Here is a 24517-nt window from a genome sequence, read left to right as displayed (position 1 = left end):
GTTTTGTTCTATCTCCTTTGATATATCCTCCTTTCAATTGAGCTATGCATGCAGCATTGTCTTCATACAATATTGTTGGAATATTCTCTTTCGAAGAAAGACCACATGTTTGCTGAATGTGTTGAGTTATAGATCTTAACCAAACGCATTCTCGACTTGCTTCGTGAATGGCTATTATCTCTGCATGATTTGAAGAAGTAGCAACCATAGTTTGTTTTGTCGAACGCCATAATATGGCTGTACCTCCACTTGTATATAAATAGCCTGTCTGAGATCGACCTTTGTGTGGATCAGACAAATATCCTGCATCTGCATAACCAATCAATGATGGCTTGGATTCATTTGAATAAAATAAACCCATATCAATGGTCCCTTGGAGGTATCTGAATATATGTTTAATACCATTCCAGTGTCTTTGTGTTGGCGAAGTACTAAATCTTGCCAATAAGCTTACTGAGAAAGCTATATCTGGTCGGGAATTATTGGCAAGATACATTAATGCCCCAATTGCACTAAGATATGGTACTTCGGCACCAAGAAGCTCTTCATCATTTTCATGAGGTCGGAATGGATCTTTCTTTATATCAAGTGATCTCACAACCATCGGGGTACTCAATGGATGTGCTTTATCCATATAGAATCGCTTTAAAATCTTTTCGGTGTATGTCGATTGATGGACAAATAATCCATCTTTCATATACTCAATTTGTAGACCAAGACAAAATTTTGTCTTTCCAAGATCTTTCATTTCAAATTCTTTCTTCAAATAGTCTACTGTTTTTGGAAGCTCCCTAGGAGTTCCAATGATATTTAAATCATCAACATACTCGGCGATTATAACAAATTCAGATCCAGACCTTTTTATAAAGACACAGGGACAAATTGGATCATTCTTGTACCCTTCTTTCAACAGGTATTCACTCAGGCGATTGTACCACATACGTCCTGATTGTTTCAATCCGTATAAAGATTTCTGAAGCTTTATTGAACAAGTTTCTCGAAAATTTTTATATGCTTCTGGCACTTTAAATCCCTCAGGTACTTTCATAAAAATTTCGTTGTCTAATGATCCATACAAATAGGCTGTAACAACATCCATTAGATGCATATCAAGTTTTTCTTGTACTGCCATATTTATGAGATACCTGAAGGTGATAGCATCCACTACAGGAGAATATGTCTCCATATAATCAATTCCAGGCCTTTGGGAAAACCCTTGTGCCACAAGTCGTGCTTTATATCTAACGACTTCATTTTTATCATTTCGTTTTCGCACAAAAACCCATTTATACCCTACTGGCTTTATGCCTTCAGGTGTTCGAACTATGGGTCCGAAGACTTCACGTTTTCCAAGTGAAGTTAACTCTGCCTGGATAGCGTCTTTCCATTTTGGCCAATCATTTCTCTGTCTACATTCATTGACAGATTTTGGTTCAAGATCCTCATCTTGTTGCATTATTTCAACAGCAACATTATAAGCAAAAATGTTATCGATAACAATATTATTTCGGTTCCATCTTTTCCCGGTTGAGACGTAACTTATTGATATCTCTTCATTTTCATTATTTTTAGGTACCTGGACCTCCCCTAAGGTCTTATCATTTGTTACGTCTTGGGGCTCTTCTTGAGCCACTACCTCTGTGTTATGTTCACTTTGATCACTTGCTCCTTTTCTTCTTCGAGGATTTTTATCTTTAGAACCGATTGGTCTACCACGTTTCAAGCATGGCTTAGACTCATTTGCTTTAATTAATTGTTCTGTCGGGATATCAACTCGAATTGGAGCATTAGCAGCTGGAATATGTGACTTAGTCACCCTTGGTAGGTTAGTGAATGCATCTGGCAATTGATTTGCAATATTTTGTAAATGAATAATCTTTTGAACCTCTTGTTCACATTGATTTGTTCGAGGATCTAAATGAGACAGTGATAATGCATTCCAATCTATCTTCTTTTTCAGCTGCTTATTTTCTCCCCCTAATGTTGGATATACTGATTCATCAAAATGGCAATCAGAAAATCTTGCCGTAAATAAATCTCCAGTCATCGGCTCTAGATATTTTATAATAGAAGGAGATTCATATCCAACATATATCCCCAACCTTCTTTGAGGACCCATCTTTGTGCGTTGTGGTGGAGCAATTGGAACATATATCGCACAACCAAAGATCCTAAGATGGGAAATATTTGGCTCCTGACCAAAAGCCAATTGCAATGGGGAGACTTTATGATAACTTGTGGGCCTTATCCGCACAAGTGCTGCTGCGTGCAAAATAGCATGACCCCATACTGAAATGAGAAGTTTTGTTCTCATAAGCATTGGTCTAGCAATTAATTGGAGGCGTTTGATCAATGATTCTGCTAGACCATTTTGTGTATGAACATGAGCAACCGGATGCTCAATTGTTATCCCAGTTGAAATACAATAATCATTAAAGGCTTGGGATGTAAACTCACCGGCATTATCAAGACGAATTGTCTTAATTGCATAATCTGGAAATTGTGCTCTTAGCTTTATTATTTGAGCTAACAATCTCGCAAATGTCATATTGCGAGTTGATAGTAAGCATACATGTGACCATCTTGTAGATGCATCTACCAAAACCATATAATAATATTTGAATGGTCCACATAGAGGGTGAATGGGCCCACATATATCACCCTGTATACGTTCCAGAAATGCAGGGGATTCCATCCTAACTTTAATAGTTGATGGTCTAATAATTAATTTTCCTTGAGAACTCGCAGCACAAGAGAATTCCTTAAATTGAAGAATCTTCTGATTCTTCATTGCATGTCCATGTGAATTCTCAATTATTTTACGCATCATATTAGAGCCAGGATGGCCCAACCGGTCATGCCAAATAATAAAATTATCTTGATTAGTAAACTTCTCGTTTACTACGACATGTGTTTCAATCCTGCTAATACTTGTGTAGTATAAGCCGGAGGAAAGAGCAGGTAACATTTCAAGCACATATTTCTTACCGGACATTATTGTAGTAATATAAAGATATTCAATCTTTTCATCATTTGTAGTCTCAATATGATAGCCATTTTGGCGAATATCTTTGAAACTTAATAAGTTTCTTTGAGATTTACTACAATATAGTGCTTCATCAATAGCCAAATTTGTTCCTCCTGGTAGTAATAAATTGGCTCTTCCAGAACCTTCAATTAATCTTGTACTACCGGATATTGTATTAACATTCGCTTCTTTCATTACCAAATAAGAGAAATATCTCTTATCTTTTAAAATAGTGTGTGTTGTAGCACTATCCAGAAGACATATATCATCTTTATTAATCTTGAGTCCAACTGAAGACTGGGGAATTTTCATATTCTTCATAAAAAAAGACAAATAATACATCATAAGAAATATGAAAGACAAGCAGGAAAAAAAAACATTAAGAAATACATTAAAAATGTAGAAACTAGCAACACATGATGCATTAGAAAAATACACTCAAGAAAAATAAACTAGTTGCAAACATAAACATAACAACTTTTATAGCTTCATTCCCCAGTAAGATGATTAGTTCTTCAGTCAATATCCTCAAAGAAGTCCCCAACTTCTAAATGAGTAATATTTGTTAGGCCTTCAAAATCATCATCTTTATATGCAAGATGTGCCTTAGAATCATATTTATTTGAGGGACCTGCTTCATCATCATTATTTTGAAAGGTCAAGTGTGCCTCCACATTATTTTCTTTTTTCTTGAGGGAGGCTTGATAAAGTTTGACAAAATGTTCTGGCGTACGACAAATGCGTGCCCAATGACCTCTCATACCACATCGGTGACACATACTAGCTTTACCTTTTGAATGATTAATTTGAGAACCCTTATTGTTCTCCAATTTATTTCCACCATAATGACGATAATTGTTTCGCCCCCTGCCACGTCCACGTTTACGACCATGTCCACGACCACGGTAATTATTTTGTTTTCTTTCAAACTTATCATATGTTGCTACAACATTCACTTCCTGAAATGGAGCTGACCCAGTGGGACGAGCTTCATGATTTTTCATTAATAGAGTATTATTCTGCTCAGCCACAAGTAGGCATGTGATTAACTCAGAATATTTCTTAAAACCTTTTTCACGGTATTGTTGTTGTAGCACCACATTTGAAGCGTGAAAAGTAGAAAATATTTTTTCCAATAAGTCCTCATCTGTGATAGTGTCTCCACATAATTTTAATAGAGAACTTACTTTAAAGATAGCAGAATTATACTCACTTACGGTTTTAAAGTCTTGCAACCTTAAATGTATCCACTCATACCGAGCTTTCGGTAATACCGTAAGTTTTAGGTGGTCATATCGATCCTTCAAATTAATCCATAATTCAAGTGGATCTTTTACGGTTAAATATTCAGTTTTTAACCCTTCATGTAGATGATGACGAAGGAAAATCATGGCCTTCGCTTTATCCTGATTTGATGCTTCATTTCCTTGTATAATAGTATTTCCAAGACCTTTAGCGTCAAGGTGAATTTCAGCATCAAGAACCCATGATAAATAGTTCCTCCCGGTGATGTCAAGTGCCACAAATTCAAGTTTTGATAAATTTGACATAGTGAAAACTATCATAAAAGATGAATAAGTTAGAGAAATAATTATAATAATAAACAATTAATGAAAACAAAACGATTAAGGTAAAAGAAATGAAAATAGAGCTATATCATGTTAACAATCTACTATTTCATTTTATTCTTGCCATAAAGTAGAAATTACATACTTGTTTCATTTCACTTTATATTATTGATATATATGTGTTAATAGAACTGAACGTGACTAACATTATTTATATGTTCCAATAAATATAAAGTAATTAAACTATAAAATTATTGCTTGTCAATTTATTTCTCACAGTTCTTCAAAATGCCTTAAAGATATGTTTTGATCTAGGGAGTCCATGAATATTATAAGTATGACATTAGTGCATAGCTAGTTTGATGACTTTGAGGTCCTCTAAGAGTTGAGCACGGAAGGAAATAGTTATTTTATCACTACAATGTACTTAAACTATTTAAGATGCCCAAGCGCACAAGTAATCTACAAACAATGAGCATATGATATATACTGTCATAAATAAAATGATTATAATGATACATACCTTAATAAAATATGGCTCAACTTAGCAGGAGTTAAGAATAAAATTAGAACTTTGTGCTGATAACATGTTATAAAATAAAAGCAATGCAGTAAAATGTAAACAAGAAGAGATAGAGAGAATGGAGAAGTGTTTTCTTCTTTCACTTTGGTGTATTTTTCTATCTATTACAAGGCCTTTATATAGGCATGAAAAATGAAGAAAATATGTCATTGAACATAGAAAATATGTCATTGAATATGTCATTAACCATTTGAGAGAAAGATCATGAAGGAAGAGTAGACATCCACCATATTTTGATTTTTATCATAACATCCTTAAAATAGTTCAACATTTTTGCACTTCACTGTCTACATTTTTTCTATATAATTAAAAGGTCAAACATTTTCATATGCAATTAACAAAATCAATTATGTGCTTTGTTTATGGTCATTGTTCATTCTTTCACTTGAATAAGTAAGGCTCCATTTTTAATCTTGGCAAAGATTCTTAATTTTGTCATACACTGAACAGACTAGCTAGCTTTCAACTGTTTCAAAGAAAAACATATTTTTTAAAATAAGAAAAAGGTGGTAAAATAGAGCTTTTTCATATTTCCTGAAAAGTAAAAGAAATTAAAGAATCAGAATGCACTGACAAAATGGTCATATAGATCAAATCATTCAAGGTCTTCAACAATGCGCAGTTAAGATATACTACTATATTTACATATTCGGAAAACGATTTTAAACTTTTTTAATCATGCATACATGATAGAATTTGTTTTTTCATCATACATATTTGCGTGGTTAGTTTACATACTTGTACATATTTTTAGTGTCTGCTGATATATTCACATTTAAATTCTTCTTTAAACACCCTAGAGAAAAATTACTTTTTCTTTGTTCTTTAGAGCCTAGTTTCTTTTAACAAGGTGTATCTACTTTTAATTACAATTCCTAAAATATATTTATACAATATTAGTTTCAAGTTTAGAAAATTCAACACAAACAGAGCAAAGTGGGAAAATTGATGATGCTAATGAATTCAAGATCTATTTAATCTTTAAAATTCAAAATGGTTTTGGAGCACAACATATATAGTTCCAAATTAAAGCAAGACAAGTTTAGTTTAAGAAATATAAACTAAACTCATTCAAAGCACGTACATGCATATGGATTTTCTTAGTTCATGTATTAGAAGATTAACGTAAGAATTTATGTATGGTTATGTACGTGTATTTAGGAAATGGGAGACAAGAATAAAATTGATGTAATACATATACTAAACTAACAGGTAAATGTAACTCCTAGGAGAAAATCTATAAATACCAATGTATAGTACAACCATTTTGTTATATAAACCAAGTTGTGACCAAGAAGTAGAGTGAAATATTTCATCCACTCGTTTTCAAGAGAATATCATTGAAGTGTTCTTCCATTAAGTATTTTTCAACATTTGGTATCAGAGTCAATCGTCTTTAATGTGGAGAACTCGAATTGTTTGAAGATTTGAGAAGATGAACTTCAAATTAATATAAATGTGAATGAAACTAAGATACTATAGTTACGAGAATGCTGGTCAAATTGACGAAAAGTAATTTAATAGGTTGAACTACTAAAATTTCAAAAGTTAAATATTTTTTGAAGGATTATTTTGATTGGCAAAGAGCCTAAAAACTTAAAGGTGTCAACCCTGACAAGGCAGTTGCTTATATATGGAGAACTGTAAACTGAGGAATCTTGAGTACGAAGAGGAATTGGCGAATGATGTCACTGCAATGAGCTAGAAATATGGACAAGAAAATTCACATTATATTCTCGTCTATAAAAGGATTAATGACAAGATATTTGAGAATGTTATTTTCTTTGTATGAAGCCAGAGAAACGATAATGGTTACGAATAGTGTACATGGAGATCGAAGACTTGAAAAATGAGCGAGTCATTGGGCCATTAAAAAAAATACGATTCAAGATATACTTAAGTTATGGATTATATTGAAGAGCTCAAGGCTTTAGACACCACGACCACGACCGTATGTTGATGAACTTGTCAAATCTTTACAAATCGATGAGAAAAGAATAAATAAGCCAAAGCAAGAGTCAACCGAACATGATTTGCAAGCAAATAAGTTTTAGACGAGCAAAAATGAAAAATGGACTATCCTCCAAAAGGCACTAGACGAATATTTAAGAAAGAAGACCTTAAGTTGGTGATATCACAAGATCAGATAGTGGATATCTTCATCAAATTATTAAAGATCGATGTCTTAGAATGTTGGAATGATGAGTCCAGTTTAAATGGGTGGTTTAATTTTTGAAAAATAAGCTAGATCTAATTCTAGGTACATGGTTTTCTTAATTCATGTTATAGAAAATTAATGGAAGAATGCATGTGTATATGTATTTATTAAAAGCTTGGGAGAGGCATGGAGTTAACATGATACATGTATTAGAAGAATACCCAGTATGTTCTTTCTCTACTTGTCTCTTCAAGAAAATATCATTAATTGAGAGTGTTCTTCAATTCCTCGATCTCAAACCTTCCCAACAAGTTTAAATAAGTTGACAAAATTCTCTACGTTATGTTGGACAAGCCTTTTGGTCCGTCTTGGATCTGCGTCCAGAAAACAAACAGAACAAAAAACAAAAGAAAAAAGGAACAACAAGTATAGACAGCACGTATTTTCCTTTTATAAAGAGCATCATTTGGTACCCCTAAACTTCAAGAAAACTATTTCTGATCAGAAAATATAAACTAGCTGAATTAAGCATCTGTATAGTTGTGGGAGCACAGGCATGCGTACTTCGAAAAAGTTCAAGGTTTAGGAAAGGAAAGAAAAAGAACAAATTAACAATATCCTTTTGTTGATTTAGATCGTTTAACTGAAATAAATATGGAGTACATATATAAAAAAAAAATAAAAAAATAAAGAGGAAGTTGTATGGAGGGAATCGAAGTACCTCTTTGATGGATTGTAGCAAGTATATTTGATTAACATATTAGAAAGGAAAAAGCTTCTCTTTGATAAACGGTCGTCATATGGGAGTTCAGAAAGGATACTTAACGAACTACAAGGTTTTCATCAAGGACTCATGAGGTGGGGTTTCATCCCTAACCTAAGCTCAAGGTCCAATTCTGAAACAGGGTTTAGCTGCATGCTCTTTTCTTCTTCTTGCTTGTCCACACAATTGCTTGCTTCTTTAATTAATGGAGTCTTTGTGAATAAAGGTAATTGCAAAACATCTCCAATAATCACTTCATGATTATGATCATTTTCTTCAGATGTATTAACACATGGCCTTTTCGAGGGGCTACTAATTGTTTCATCGTACGATACTTCATGTTGCAACGAATCCTTGTTTGCAGGAGGAGGAGGAGGAGGAGGAGGAGGATTAATGGAGTTTTTGATGTCCAAAGAAAGCAAGTTTTCACTTGAAAATTCTCTAAGTCTGGCTCTATCTTTTCTGTGGATATTCATGTGTCCACCTTGTGCTTGTGCATTAGAGAAACCTCGTTTACAAAAGCTACATCTATAAAACTTAACATGCCCTAAACCTAGTTCATCGGAGCTCCATGTTATTTGGTCTGGTTTCTCATAGTTTGAAGGATCAATCTCCATAGAATTGAAAGGGCAGGGCTTGGAGGTGGAGAAGAGATGATTGGAACAAAATGGAGAGGAGGTCATGGTCGGCAAAGAATGAGAGTTTTATATAGTATATAATTGACAAGAAAATAGAGCAAGCATGCTTGATTTCGTATTTAAGATGATTAACAAGTATGACTATAATTTCATATTGTATTACGTAATTATCTTTCTAACATCAAGATGACACAAATGTCCTATCCAAAAAATTTCTTTGTTTTAAAAAAATATTTTTCGGATGTGGGTTTGGCCCGGAGTTCTAAGGAAAACCCATTTTTGTGTTTCGTCTAGACTAAAAGTTTGAACTATTAGAGAAAAGACTTATTTATTATTAATGTAGGTCTACAACACGTATATATGTGTCACATGTGATCATTTTGATGGTTTTAAGGGACAATCACGTTGTAGCTAGAGGCAGACCTATGTAGTAATTAGAGGGATCATTGAATTGGTATCTGAAATAAAAAACATATTTTGGTTGAATGCAAAAGTGCACCAACAACCTTTAAATTCTAGGTCGGGCTCTGTTATAGTTCTCTTTTATACATATTGCATAGCGGCTAGCTAGCGGAGAGACTAGTTTGAATGTTGGACCTATACCTGCTCGATATACAATATTGAGCTGTGTAACTGTCTCTTTTAAAATTTTAAACTATTTTAGGAAGAGAAATATTATTTATTTACGTTGTGTATTTGTAACAATGGGAAATATTTATTTTGGACTCATCTTAATTTCGATAAGGGAAGAGGTAGTAGTTAATTTGATCTAGCTAGACTTCCAACGACTTTATTTGACATACCTTTATTTTTATGACAGTAAAGTTCGTTTTTTCGTAGTGTGGTTTTGGAAGAAATTCCATTATTTCTAAGTTATAACATGTTTAATTACAACTTCTTTATAAAGTAACGTTCATTTCGGAGGTGTTTGACGATAAACTTAATCGTGTATCGAGAATATAGATTTAAAACTTAGTAATTTCATGACTAGATACACGTACGACGTACAATAAGAGGGCTGACCATAAATTATTCGAGCTTTGGTTAAACTAATACTCCTTCCATTCCAATTTATGTGAACTTGTTTGACTGGGCACAGAGTTTAAAAGAAATATTTTTGGAATTTGTGGTCTTAAACAAGGTAAAAATAGCACGGTATAGCCAGTTTTCGAACTGGTCATTCAAAAATAGCCAGCGTTTACGAAGTTAATAAAAAATAGCCACTATTTTGCTACAACAGAGACCGGTCCAGCATAATATACTGGAGTTCGGTGCACATGTGTATGAACTCCAGCATATTATGTTGGACCAGTATACTTTGCTGACTCCAGTATAACATACTGGAGATTGGAGCACTGGTGCTCCAAACTCCAGTATATTATACTGGACAATTATATTTGCTGGAACTCTAGTATATTATGCTGGAGTTTTAGTGTACTTATGCTGAAACTCCATCATATTATGCTGGAGTTCCAGCATACTTATCTTGGAACTCAAGTATAATATGATGGGGTTCAAGCATATTTATGCTGGAACTCCAGTATAATATACTGGCGTATTTTCCAAGTTTGAACAGTGTTTTCGCTCAAATTTATCTTTACATGAAAAGTGACTTAATTTCGATTACTTTTGAAACTGGGCTATTTTTGAACGACCAATTGTAAATTTAACTATTTTTGAATTTCTCTCCTAAACAGGTCATAAAGGAGCCCTTAATATTTGTATGGTTATAAAAGCTTTTCATTAAGGGTAGACTTGTAAGTTTAAGTTAAATTTTTACAAAATTTAGAAATGGGTCATTCTTTTTGGAACGGACCAAAAAGGAAATCGGTTCACATAAACAGGAACGGAGGGAGTAGCACTTAAACTGGAACACGACTTATATTCTTGCACGCTTAGAGAACAATGCAAAGTCAATGAATTATTTTATGTATGACTTTAATTTTTCAACGGCTTCCTCACTTGTTCTTCTGTCCATTCATTCAGCAACACTGGAGGTTGTTTGAAAACATATAAAGAAAAGGCCCTTAGTAAATGAATTAATCAATTATTGGAGTGGTGGGATTCATTGTATAATGCTCCTTCTGCTGCCGTCCATGGTTTCTTTTATTTTTAACAATTAATTAATATAACCAACTCATGAGTCTTACAATTAAAGAAAATAAAATTGTATTCTTATGTTTCTACTGATTTTTATATAGTTCTAATTAGGGCACATATCGGTGGACCTTATATTTCAGGATATCCAAAGTGATGCATCGGTGTACCGTTCTTAGAGTTATCTGATATTTGTACTGGTAAAAAGTAATAAATATTCCATAAAATTACTCGAAATATGCATAAACTGGACTCTATGGTTATAAATAAAATCAAAATACTTTTAAAAGTTAAATTATTAAAATTTGGTTAACACTCCGCCAACCTCCTCCTATTAGTTTTCTTGTGTGGAATGCCCTTTTTATATTTTTAGTTTAAGTTGTGATTATTTGAAGGCACGGCCTTCTACAAATGATTAGATCTTTTTCAAAACAGATTCTACTTGTATATTAGGCCCACGTATATGACTACTCACTCTAGATGTGATTGGTGTATCTATTTTGTTTAATAGAAGCACGTTTTATCAGTTATTTAACATTCAAAAACGTAATATTGAATCTAACATATGGTGTTTTTAGAATTGAGATGATTCGAACAAAGGATGACAACAAACTAGTTAATTGAAGGATCCCATATTTAAAATATTTAAGAGCTTTACTTGGAATTGTTCCCAGCACCTTCCAACAACAACAACAACAATAACAACCCAATATAATTCTACGAGTGCAGTCTGGAGAGGATAGGATGTACGCAGCCTTACCCCTACCCTGCAAGGGCAGAGAGACTATTTCCGATAGACTCTCGGCTAATGAAGGTGAAAGAAGCTCTGATAGCAAGTAATAGCAAGTAAAATAATTAGAAAACTAAATCGAATATAGCAACAGAGAATATGAAAGAGGTACCGATAACAAGTAATAGCAAGACAATATATTTAGAAAACTAAATCCAAGGCACCAAACGAGAATATGAACGAAGTACTGCTAGCAAACTCCGGAATTACTGATGGCAAGTAATAACAAAACAAGACATGTGAATATAGAAAACTAAGGATAAAAGGATACCATACTAGTACTAATACTATCGAACTAGATAAGACAAAGGGAAATGCACGACAACCTACTAACCTTCTACTCTAATATTTAACCTCCACATCCTTCTATCTAGGGTCATGTCCTCGGTTAGCTCAAGCTGCGCCATGTCTCGCCTAATCACCTCTCCCCAAGACTTCTTTGGTCTACCTCTACCCCTCCTCTCAACCCCCCCTCCCCCCTGGTCAACCTCTCACACCTCTTGACTGGGGCATTTGTGTTTCTCCTCTTAACATGCCCGAACCATCTCAGTCTCGCCTCATGCATCTTTGCCTCCACAGGGGCCACTCCCACCTTGTTCCGAATAACTTCATTCCTAATTTTATCCAACCTAGTATGCCCACACATCCATCTCAACATCTTCATTTCAGCTACTTTCATCTGCTGGACATGAGAGTTCTTGACTGACCAACACTCTACCCCATACAACATAATCGATCTAACCCCTACCTTATAGAACTTACCCTTACGTCTCAACGGCACATTCTTATCATAAGAGACACATTCCCAGCACCTTCCAATTTTCCTATATCAGAATCCAATTTAGATTAACTCTATCGGCATGGTAATGCCGTCATCCATCAAAATTTAGCAAAAGCTCTGAACTCAAAACTCCAAAACTTGAAAAAATATATTAATTTGGAAGTATTTTAATAAAGGTGATATGTAGCATAATCACATTTACACAGTGAAGTTCGTGCGACTAATCCAAATCCGTACAACCAAAAAGAAAGGAAAAGGAGTAAATTAAAATTTGCTGAATTAAGGAGTTGTCGTACTGTTGGGGCACAAACAAAAAGGTGTATATGAATACTTGATAGTGTGAGATTTTTTGAAGCTACATGCAAAATATAGTACGTTTTAAAATAGCGTAAAGTATTTTGGGCAAATTGTATCGACGTGTTTCAAAGTGAACAATATTGTTACCTCGTGTTAAAATCGCCTTCGAGTTGGTAGAAGACCCAACACATTTCTCTCTCTTTTTTTCGTTTTAATCCCCTCATAAAAGTTTGTGTTGGCACAATAGACCAGGATAAGAGTATTCACAAATGGTTATACAATTATGACTTTTTTTCATAAAAGTCATATAACTTTGTTTTTCACACAAAAATTATAAAAATTTTACTAACTCACATAAAAATCATAGTGGTCAAAAAATAAATTTTCTAGTACTATTACATTTTTTTTATTTATTTTCAGTCTAATAAATAATTACCCAATTAAAATAGAAGAAATATAAGTATATTTTTAGCCCTCCCAAAAAAAATAGCCGACAAAATTTATATATTGTGAGCACGTGATTTTTGCCCTGTACGAATTACTCCCAAAGAATTCAAAATAAAATAATTTTTATTTTTGTATGCAATTTTGTGAATTTTCATGATATTTTCTGTTATTGTTTGCATTTCTTTGTGCATGTTTATTTGTAAAATTAATGAAAAATACAAAAAACAATATTGTAGTTAATTTTAGGATTTACTTTGACATTTTGGAATTAATTAATAAATATATGAAAATTTTAAAAAAATAGGTATTTTGCATTTTTAATGTTTAAGTTAAATTGTGTGATTTTCTTTTAATTCGATATTTAGGTATTTTGCATTGAACTCTTATAAGAACTTGAATTGAAACTGTGTTGATCAATTGTTTGGACTACACTTCCGTTAAAAATGCTTGGGACTACACTTCCGTTAAAAAAGGAAAGACAACTAGTAGTGAAGACAACACTTGCTGATTTTAAGGGTTAAAGATAGTATAGTTAATTGTCCACTAAGGCTTAAAATCAGGAGAAAAGAGATTTGAAAGCTTATAAGATACAGAGATATAGATCCGCCATTTTGCACAAAAAATACCTCACCCTCTACTGATTCCATGGCTTCTCTTTAACCAAACCAAGGACCCTTATCTTCAGCTTCACACAAACATAGCCATCTTTGACGTCAAACACACCCCCGATCCAGCCCGAAAAGACCCATAAACACCCACCACAAACAGCCTCAATTTCAGCCATTTAAACCACCTTGAAACCCAAAAAAAAAACAGCCCATAGAATGCACCCTTTTACCCCTGAAATTAAGCTAAAACGCAGCTGAAATGGCCCCAAAACTCAGCTGAAATACGCATCAAACTTCAGCCATTAAACAGCTCCAAAAATACTCCAAAGAAGAAGCTAAAAAACAGCCTCAAAATAGCAGCATATCCAGCTGCGAAATAGCTGGAAAATCAGTCCAAGAACACAGTTAAATCACCTCCAAAATATTGCCAAAAAAACCCAACAGCTCATCTCCCTAAACAGCACTTTTTTTGCACCAAAACCAGAGTGAAAAGCCCCCGAAATAAGTACGGAAATCAGCCCAAAATCAAGGTCCAAGCCCAGTAGATTCGAGTTCGTCCGGGGTTGTCGGTTCCGATTCGAGTCTCTAGTTCATAGCTTCGCTTGAGGACTACTATTTTGGAGTTTCCCTTTCACCGCCCCGTTGCATAATCCTGACAATAAACGAAGCGGAGTTTGAGCAAGGTCGCTTTGGTTTCGAGTTTTTGGGGTCGATTCGAGAGTCTGTCCGGGTTCGTGTTTGAGATTTCTGTCGATTTGAGTTCTGATTGTAATTGTGCTCTGTTCTTTTCCGTGTAACTATTGGACGACTCCATCAAATTGAAAATTCCAATTTTCAGGTTCAATTTTTTCCCTCTTACTTTATCTAATGGTGTTGATTTCTTGTTTTAGGATATTTAAATACTAGTAATAAATTTTGATGTTGGTAGGATAATTTTCGAATTTGCTGAAGTTTCTTTAGTTACTTTTAGTCATATTAATTTTAATCATGTTGAGTGGTTTTCTATGGAATTTTTAATGCTATAACTTGTTCATATGTTTTAGTCAAATTAGTAGATGTCATTATCTTGTTCTCACGAATTTCTTTTGTTAAAATCAAAAATCTAGAAAATGGAAAGAAACCCGAAGAGAAGCCAGGCTGATAAAAGGCTCATAAACGGTCTGAAGAAGAAAGTCCTCGAGTATCAAGAAAACCTGGAAAAATCTGAAGCTGGTCTAGCGAGAATCCAGGCGAAATGGATAAAGAAGGCAGAAAAGCAAGTACGGTTTTATGAAGGGACCATCACTATCCTAAGAAGAAAGATAGCCATTCTCAAGAATGAGGTAGTCAAGCAGGCTCAAGATTTCAAAGCTGATAGGGAACATTGTTATGATCTGATGGCTCGGATAGAGGAAGGAATGCAGCAGTTGCAAAATCAACACCTTCAGGACTCTCGAGTGTTAGAAGCCCGTAATCAGCAAATAGGGGGTTGCTTCAAGAGAAAGGCGTCATAAGAGAGAAAATTAGAAACTTCGCTGACTACATCGTTATGAAGTGCTACATTTGTGAGGATATGACTCGCACTACACTCTTTGCAGCAGTGGTGACCTTTTTTAAACAAATAATGAACAACTTGGACCGACTTCAAATGGATCTTGTACATAGGCCCGTGGCGAGACCGAATGATGTCCCACGGGCACCAGGAGTATTGATGTACTCATGATTTTCCGTTTGAATTTGTATTTCCTCTTCTGTCAGAGTCTATGAGTCATGTTAGGTTTGTATTTTCTTTCTGTTTTGAGTCTGTATTTCTTTAGAGTATGATAGCTTAATTTCAGAGTCTGTTTGTCGTCTTTGCATCAGAGTCTGTTAGTCTTTTGAAATTTGTTGATGTAGTCTTTGTAATCGAAGCATCTGTTTTTATAAAAACTAAAAAACTCAAAAATGTTTTTACTTGCACGCTTATGTGACGGAACTATGCACGGTCTGATTCATGCAGGGACATGATATGTAGGTAATCTCTATAGGATTCGACCACCACTAAAAAAAGAAAAAGGGGAAAAATGAAAAATAAATAAAGAAGGATAGAATAAAGAAAACTTAAAAGAAGGGGCACAATTATGAGAGGCCGTAATGACGCACGCAACTGAAGCAAATGCATGATAGAAAATGGTAAATTGCCTAGGTGCATTGCATCCCAACGTGTAATTGCATATGTGTTAAACTCTAAAAAACTAACAAGTTTGTTGATTTTTAGAGAATTCAAGCAGTTAGTTTATTTAGAAGATACTGGCACATTATCATTACCAAACCAGATCAAAGGGACCAATACTGGAAATCATGTCTATCCCAGATGTCGACACTAGTGTTGAGGTAGAGGAGTTGGACGTCTACAAAATGAAAGAGGAGATGCTCAAGCTTAAGCAACAGATGGCCGAAATGTACCAGGCCTGGTCCAAAGGGCAATCACCACCAGCTTACCCTGCTAACCCTGCTTTTACCCCACCATTAGCTCAGTCTCTGGATCATCCCGCCACCGATCCAGGTTTTCCCATTTATCAACACTACCATGGCACTACTTCTCATACGCCACAAGCTCCACCACCAAAATCAATTCCATACCCTCCTCTGCCAATCACCCCTGTCTTTGTGGCATCTCCACTAGCTGCACTCCATAAATCCCTGAGAGAACTTATATGCCAAGCTCAGGACAACCAGTATTATCCCCCGGATCTTACCTTCAAAGCACCCGAAACCTATCCATATGATCCACATTCTGACTTACCGGGGAAAGCAGAAAAACCGGCCAGAAATCCTGAACAGGAAGAGATGTTTAGAAAAATGAAAAGCATAGAACAATACTTCAGGGATATGAGCGGGTTAGGAGGTCAGGTAAGTGTAGCTTACAAAGACCTGTGTTTGTTCCCAAATGTACAACTACCGGCGGGGTTCAAAATGCCCAAATTCGACTTGTACAACGGACACGGTGATCCGGTGGCTCATTTGAGAGGTTTTTGTAGTAAGATGAGGGCAGCCAGAGGAAAGGATGAATTGCTAATGGCTTACTTCAGTCAGAGTTTAAGCGGAGCAGCATTGGAGTGGTACACCCGCCAAGATCACGGAAGATGGTACACATGGGATGATCTGGCACAAGCATTCGCTTGTCACTTTCAGTATAATCTCGAGATCATTCCACACCAACTATCTTTGACTAAACTAGAGAAGAAGCACAATGAAAGCTTTAGATATGGTTTCCGGTGGAGGGAGCAAGCAGTAAGGGTAGATCCCCCAATGAAAGAGAGCGAGATGGTTGATTACTTTTTACAGGCTTTGGAGCCGACCTACTTTGGTCATCTAGTGTCCGCAATTGGCAAATCTTTTAATGAGGTTGTAAAAATGGGAGGCATGATCGAGGAGGGGCTTAAGTCCAATAAGATCATGAGTTATTCAGCGATCAAGGCAACCACCCAGGCCATTCAAAGCGGCACTAGGGTGTACTCGGGAAAAAAAAGAAAAACGATGTCACGACTGTTGAGTCCGGAGCTTGGTTCGGATCTAGAGGCCCGTCACCCTACTATAGCCAATCATGACCCTACCACCAAAATTACCCCCACACTTCATATAGGCCTCCACAACACTACTACCCACAGCCAGATCCCCATTTTTCCGTCCATCATGCACAGGCCTATACCCAAACCCCGGCACACGCACAATGGCATGCGTAGGCTCCACAAAATCCATACCCAGCTCTACGAAACACATATCCACCCCCAAGGGCCTACAGAAATCCCCCGGGGACAGGTTTTCGACCAAACCCAGCCCTCAAGAATGAGAGGTCACAGAAGCAGAAGACTTTCACTCCACTGGGGGAATTATATACCAGTCTTTTCCATAGATTGAGGCAGTTGGGCATGTTGAATCCAATTGAGCCTAAAATGCCAAATCCGCCTCCTAGAAATCTTGACCACTCGGTGAGTTGTGAGTACTACTCAGGGGTCCCTGGGCATGATACAGAAAAGTGTTGGAAACTAAAAATAGTTGTGCAAGAGCTTATTGATACTCATCGGATCGAGGTTCAAGCCCCAGAAGTGCCAAATATCAATCAGAATCCACTACAAACTCACCAGGAGACACACATAATTGAGTTGATACACAAAGAGGGGGAGCCCAGGAAGCCCTCGCAGACGGTAATGATGATTCGTTCCAGCGAAACTGGCTCAAAGGAAAAAGTAATCAGTGGGAAATCAGTGGTCCAATTGAGAGGGGTAGATGTTAAGCCAGCTTTGGTAGATGAGAGAGGGTCGTCAAGCATTGTTGCAGTGAAACCAGAGAAAGTTAAAGTGGTACTGCCAGGGGCCGCAAGTAAACCTGTGGTGGTCGTGAAGGGTGCTCGCACAGAGCCTGTTATTATAAAGCCAGTAACTCAGCTTCCAGTAATCAACGGCAAGGCTGTTCCTTGGAATTATGAACGGGTGACGGTAGTTTACTAGGGGAAAGAATTCAAAGAAGAAGTTTGTGAAGCGCAAGGTTTGACTCGCTCAGGAAGGTGTTTTGCTCCCGAGGAGTTAAGAAGAGCTAAAGATAATCCAACGCCGGTAAAGAAAGTGGTAACTAAAGAAGAGGCAGAGGAATTTTTGAGGAAAATGAAGGTACATGACTATTCTATTGTAGAGCAGTTGAGGAAAAATCCCTCTCAGATCTCGTTACTCTCGTTTCTAATCCATTCAGATGAACACCGTCAATCCCTAATGAAAATCCTGAATGAGGCCTATGTTCCCGACAAGATCTCGGTAAACCATCTGGAAAAGATAGCCAACAAGATTTTCGAAGTAAACAGAGTCACTTTTTCCGATGATGAATTGCCGGTAGAGGGTACTGAGCATAACAAAGCCTTTTACCTGACAGTGAAATGTGAGGACGCCGTGGTTACCCGGGTATTGGTTGACAATGGTCAAGTGCAAACATCTGTCCTCTCTCCACTCTAAGCAAGCTGAAAGTAGAAGAGGAGAGGATCCATAAATACAGTATCTGTGTGCGGGGATTTGACGGCGGAGGCAAAGACTTAGTCGGGGACATAATATTGGAGTTGACCGTAGGTCCAGTAGAATTCACAATGGAATTCCAAGTGCTGGATATAGTTGTTTCCTACAATTTGCTATTAGGGCGATCGTGGATTCACACCGCTAAAGCGGTGCCATCAACACTCCATCAGATGGTCAAGTTTGAATGGGACAGACAGGAAATAGTGGTGCACAGCGAAGATAATTTGTGCGCTCACAACAGCACCATTGTTCCATTCATTGAAGTGGAAGATGACAAGGGACCATGGGTCTACCAAGTTTCTGACGCAATGTCAGTCGAGAAAGTTCTAGAGGGGAAATATATCCCGAATCCAAAGATAAAAGCCGCAACAGTCATGGTAGCGTATGAAATGTTGAAGAATGGTTTTGTACCGGGAAAGGGTCTGGGATCAGCATTGCAAGGCATCATACAGCCCGTGTCTCTCCTGAAGACTTGGGAACATTTGGTCTGGGATTCAAGCCCATAGCCGCAGACATAAAAAGAGCCAGGAAATTGAAATAGAGGACATGGGTCCTTCCAAAGCCGGTCCCACATCTTTCCAGATCATTTGTCAAGTCCAGTACGTGGAGTCGCCCAGTGACAGCAATTCCCAGTTCTGTGATTAATCCTGACAAGGAGTTGATTGAAAGATTTGAGAAGTTGTTCGATAGTGTGAACATGGTGGAAATTGGAGAGGGTCCTAGCAACCCGGAAGTGCAATTTGTCGGGCCAAAAACAAAGCTTAATAATTGGAAGGCTACTCTTCTCCCTACTCGGAAGGAGTCTTGGTAGTTCGCTTTGATTTTCCTTTAAGTTTGTACGGATTATTCCAGGGTTGTAATCCAGATTTCATTTTTTCAGTTTGTTTGAGTGTGCAAACCTTGTTATCTTTTATCAATCAATGAAATACAATTTCCCTTTCTTCATCATTCCTGATGGTTTTCCTTTTGTTTTGTTTTCTTTTCTATACAGTTCTTTTTTCGCTGGTTCTAATGACATGGCATGCATAAGGAATCCTCAGCCCAGTCTTAAAAATCAATCTGATTCTGAAATGTTAGTTCAAGAAGTAGATTGTGGTTACGAATCAGAATATGATGATGAAGCCTTTGAAGAGATTAGTAAGGAGTTAATTCACTTCGAAGAAAAACTCAAACCCAATTTGAATGACACAAAAGCCGTCAATTTAGGGGACACAGACAATGTCCGAGAGACTAAAATAAGTGTCCACCTCGAGCCAAAAAATCTGGGAGGAGTTAATCAAAGCACTCATCGAGTAAAAGATGTTTTTGTGTGGTCATATGACGACATGCCGGGTTTCAGCACTGATTTAGTGGTCCACAGATTGCCCACTGATCCGGCATTCCCTCCTCCCCCCCCCCCGCGTCAAGCAAAAGCTTAGGAAATTCAAAATTGATATGAGTGTGAAGATTAAAGAAGAAGTTACCAAGTAGTTAGACGCAAAGGTTATTCGGGTCACCCGATATCCTGTCTGGTTGGCTAATGTCGTGCCCGTACCGAAGAAGTATGGCAAGATCAGAGTATGAGTCGATTACCGTAATATCAACAAAGCAAGTCCGAAGGATAACTTCCCTCTAACCAATATCCACATTTTGATCGACAATTGTGCCAAGCGCGAGATTGGATCTTTTGTGGATTACTATGCCGGGTATCATCAGATTTTAATGGACGAAGAAGATGCGGAAAAGATAGCCTTCATCACGCCATGGGGAACTTATTGCTACCGAGTAATGCCATTTGGGTTGAAGAATACTGGGGCAACTTATATGAGAGCAATGACTACTGTGTTTCATGATATGATACACAAGGAGATTGAGGTATATGTAGATGATGTGATCACAAAATCAAAACATCAGGCCGACCACGTCGAGGATTTGAGGAAATTCTTTCAGAGGCTTCGCAGGTACAACCTCAAGCTTAACCCCTCCAAGTGTGCATTTGGTGTTCCATCCGGAAAACTGTTAGGATTCATAGTCAGTCGGCGAGGCATCGAGTTAGACCCATCAAAGATCAAAGCCATACAAGAATGCCCCCTCCGAGGAACAAGACTGAAGTGATGAGTCTATTAGGAAGGCTGAACTACATCAGCAGGTTTATTGCTCAGCTCACAACAACTTGTGAGCCTATTTTCAAGTTGTTGAGGAAGGACGTTGGGATCAAGTGGACTGATGAGTGTCAAGAAGCATTTGACAAGATAAAAGGTTACTTGACAAACCCACCTGTGCTGGTTCGGCCAGAACCAGGGAGACCCTTGATTCTTTACTTGACATTCTTGGAAAATTCATTTGGTTGTGTACTGGGGCAACATGACATCACTGGCAGGAAGGAACAAGCCATCTATTATCTTAGCAAGAAGTTTACGACTTATGAGGTTAAGTACACTCACCTGGAAAGGACATGTTGTGCCCTAACTTGGGTAGCACAGAAGTTGAAACATTATTTGTCATCCTACACTACCTACCTCATTTTTTGTTTGGATCCGTTGAAGTATATCTTTCAAAAGCCTATGCCGACAGGAAGACTTGCACAATGGCAGATTCTGCTCACAGAGTTTGACATAATCTATGTGACTCGGACTGCGATGAAAGCCCAAGCATTGGCCGATCATTTGGCCGAAAACCCGGTCGATGAAGAGTATGAGCCACTAAGGACTTATTTTCCTGATGAAGAGGTGATGCACATTGATGAACTAGAACAGGCTGGAAAACCAGGTTGGAAACTTTTCTTTGATGGGGCTGCTAATATGAAAGGAGTCAGAATAGGAGCTGTGCTTATTTCTGAAACAGGGCATCACTATCTTGTTACGGCTCAACTTCGGTTTTATTGCACCAACAATATGGCTGAATACGAGGCATGCATTTTGGGTTTAAGGCTAGCTGCAGATATGGGTGTCCAGGAAGTCTTGGTCTTGGGAGACTCGGATCTTCTGGTGCACCAAATTCAAGGAGAATGGGAAACTCGAGATCTGAAGCTCATACCGTACCGACAATGCTTGCATGATCTTTGTCAACGGTTTAGATTAGTGGAGTTCAGGCATATTCCAAGGGTCCATAATGAGGTCGTCGATGCTTTGGCTACCCTAGCGTCAATGCCGCACCATCCGGACAAAGCCTATGTCGATCCTTTGCATATTCAAGTACGAGATCAGCATGCTTATTGCAACATGATTGAAGAAGAATTTGATGGTGAACCATGGTTCCATGATATCATGGAATACATCAGAATAGGGATATACCCAGTGCAAGCCACTAGGGATCAAAAGAGAACAATTCGACGGTTGGCAAGCGGATTTTTCTTGAGTGGAGGAGTTTTGTATAAAAGAACACCAGACCTGGGATTGTTAAGATGCATAGATGCTAGACAAGCTACGTCTGTCATGTCCAAAGTACATTCAGAAGTCTGCGGACCACATATGAGCGGATATGTGTTGGCAAAGAAAATTCTCCGAGCAGGTTATTATTGGCTCGCCATGGAGCAAGATTGTATTAATTTTGTGTGCAAATGTCATCAGTGCCAGATACATGGAGATTTAATTCATTCTCTGCCTTAAGAATTACACACAATGTCAGCGCCATGGCCTTTCGTCGCTTGGGGCATGGATATCATTGGACCGATTGAGCCAGCAGCATCCAACGGGCATAGGTTCATTCTGGTAGTCATTGATTATTTCACCAAATGGGCTGAGGCCAAAACTTTCAAGTCTGTGACCAAGAAAGCAGTGGTCGATTTTGTTCACTCACATATCATCTGTCGATTTGGAATCCCGAAGGTGATCATCACAGATAACGGTGCTAATCTTAACAGCAATTTGATGAAAGAGGTATGTCAACAGTTTAAGATTACACACCGCAATTCTACCCCATATCGTCCCAAGGCGAATGGAGTAGTTGAGGCAGCCAACAAAAATATAAAGAAGATACTTCGGAAAATGGTAGAAGGTTCTAGACAGTGGCATGAAAAATTACCATTTGCCTTGCTGGGTTATCGCACTACTGTCCGTACTTCGATAGGTGCAACTCCTTATTTGTTGGTATATGGAACTGAAGCAGTAATACCGGCGGAAGTTGAAATCTTATCCCTTCGAATTGTCGCTGAGGCTGAGATTGATGATGATGAGTGGGTCAAAACCCGTTTGGAGCAGTTGAACTTGATTGACGAAAAGAGTTTGGCAGCTGTGTGCCATGGCCAGTTATATCAAAAGAGAATGGCAAGAGCATACAATAAAAAGGTGCGTCCCCGGAAGTTTGATGTGGGCCAGCAAGTGCTGAAACGCATCCTTCCACATCAGGCTGAGGCAAAAGGCAAGTTTGCCCCGAATTGGCAAGGGTCATTCATTGTAACCAGAGTATTTTCCAATGGTGCTTTATGTCTAACAGATATCGAAGGAAAATGCATAGACATGGCTATCAATTCTGATGCAGTAAAAAGATATTATGTATGATTTCTTTGGTACAATTGTTGATTGTTTGTATTTGGCATTATTTCGAAGATTGAAATGACGAAGGCAATTTGTTCTACTATCTAAACACTTTACCCTTTGTTCCCATTTTTGAGCCTTATTTATCTCTTTCATACCCCTCTTTTGGAATCAATAACGAAAAAGAGAGAAAGAAAAGAAAAGAGAAAAGAAAATAAGCGAACAAATATAACAACAGGGAAATTCAGTGTGAACTACGTTTGACCTGATCCCTGTTAAGGGTACATAGGTAGCTTTACGGCTCGGTCATAGTAAAATAAAATATCCAAAGATCCCCAAGCAAGAAACTGGGGCAGAGGTTGTATCTGTAATGAGAAATGTGATTCCAAAAGTTGTAATCTTAAACCCATGTCAAATTATTTTGAGCCTTTGATACCCTTTCTTTCTAATATCATCCAAAAGCCCACATTACGGTCCAAAGAAAGACCTTCTGATCAGTTTTCAAGAGATGACAAGTCGAGCAAATAGAGTGATTCATATCAGTGTAATACTCCTGTCCAAGCAGGGAAAATAATGAAAATAAGAGAGTCTTATTGGTGAAAACCTTCACAGGCACCATAAGGCGATAGAAGTTGAGAGAAATAAAATGAGAGAGTCTTATCGGTGAAAACCTTCACAGGCACCATAAGGCGACGGGAGTTGAGAGAAACGAGAGAGTCTTATTGGTGAAAACCCCTCAAATGGAACTATAAGGCGACAAGGAATTAAAAGGAGCAAACGAGATAAGCTTGATGGAAAGGATCCGTCGAGACGTCAAGCAGAATAAAAGATGTTGTTTCGGCAAAAGAAGATGGGTTGAGAGACCTTTTGAATGTAAGAAAGGGACATCAGAAAGAATAATTGGTGTAAATAGACTGGGTTGATTAGTCCAAAAATGCACGACATGACCATTGGGATCGGTTATACCATTCAGATAAGTTATTTTCTCTTCAAACAATTTCTCAGAAAGATTTTTCTTGTTCTATCTTTCGAATTCATCATTTTCCCTTTCTTTTTGGTCAGTAGTAGTTTGTTTTTAAGAAGGATTTTCAAAGACAACTACCAGTTGCCAACATGGTGAAAGGTAAATGGGGATAAGACAGGCCGAAGATAATGTGACGGGACAAGAAGGACGTCATTATAAGACCAAATGATGGATTACTCTAAGATGTCATGAAAAGTATGGAGTAAAAGTGGAAAACAACGGTTGAGAAGTTGGTGAATACAGAAGCATCTAGAAGGTCG

The 24517-nt window shown here is 37.3% G+C and overlaps 1 protein-coding gene across 1 annotated transcript; it reads right to left on the bottom strand.

Moving 5' to 3' along the window:
- Positions 1-8180: 8180 nt before the first annotated feature.
- LOC104219415 (transcriptional regulator SUPERMAN) lies at positions 8181-8783 on the bottom strand. Its single transcript, XM_009770107.2, has one exon. It carries the CDS (start codon positions 8781-8783, stop codon positions 8181-8183), a length of 603 nt encoding a protein of 200 aa, XP_009768409.1.
- Positions 8784-24517: the final 15734 nt, after the last annotated feature.

This window comes from Nicotiana sylvestris, chromosome 12, assembly GCF_000393655.2.
Source record: "Nicotiana sylvestris chromosome 12, ASM39365v2, whole genome shotgun sequence".
NCBI lineage: Eukaryota > Viridiplantae > Streptophyta > Magnoliopsida > Solanales > Solanaceae > Nicotiana > Nicotiana sylvestris.
The sequence above is the reverse complement of the archived record's forward strand: the minus strand, read 5'-3'. Positions and strand labels throughout refer to the sequence as shown.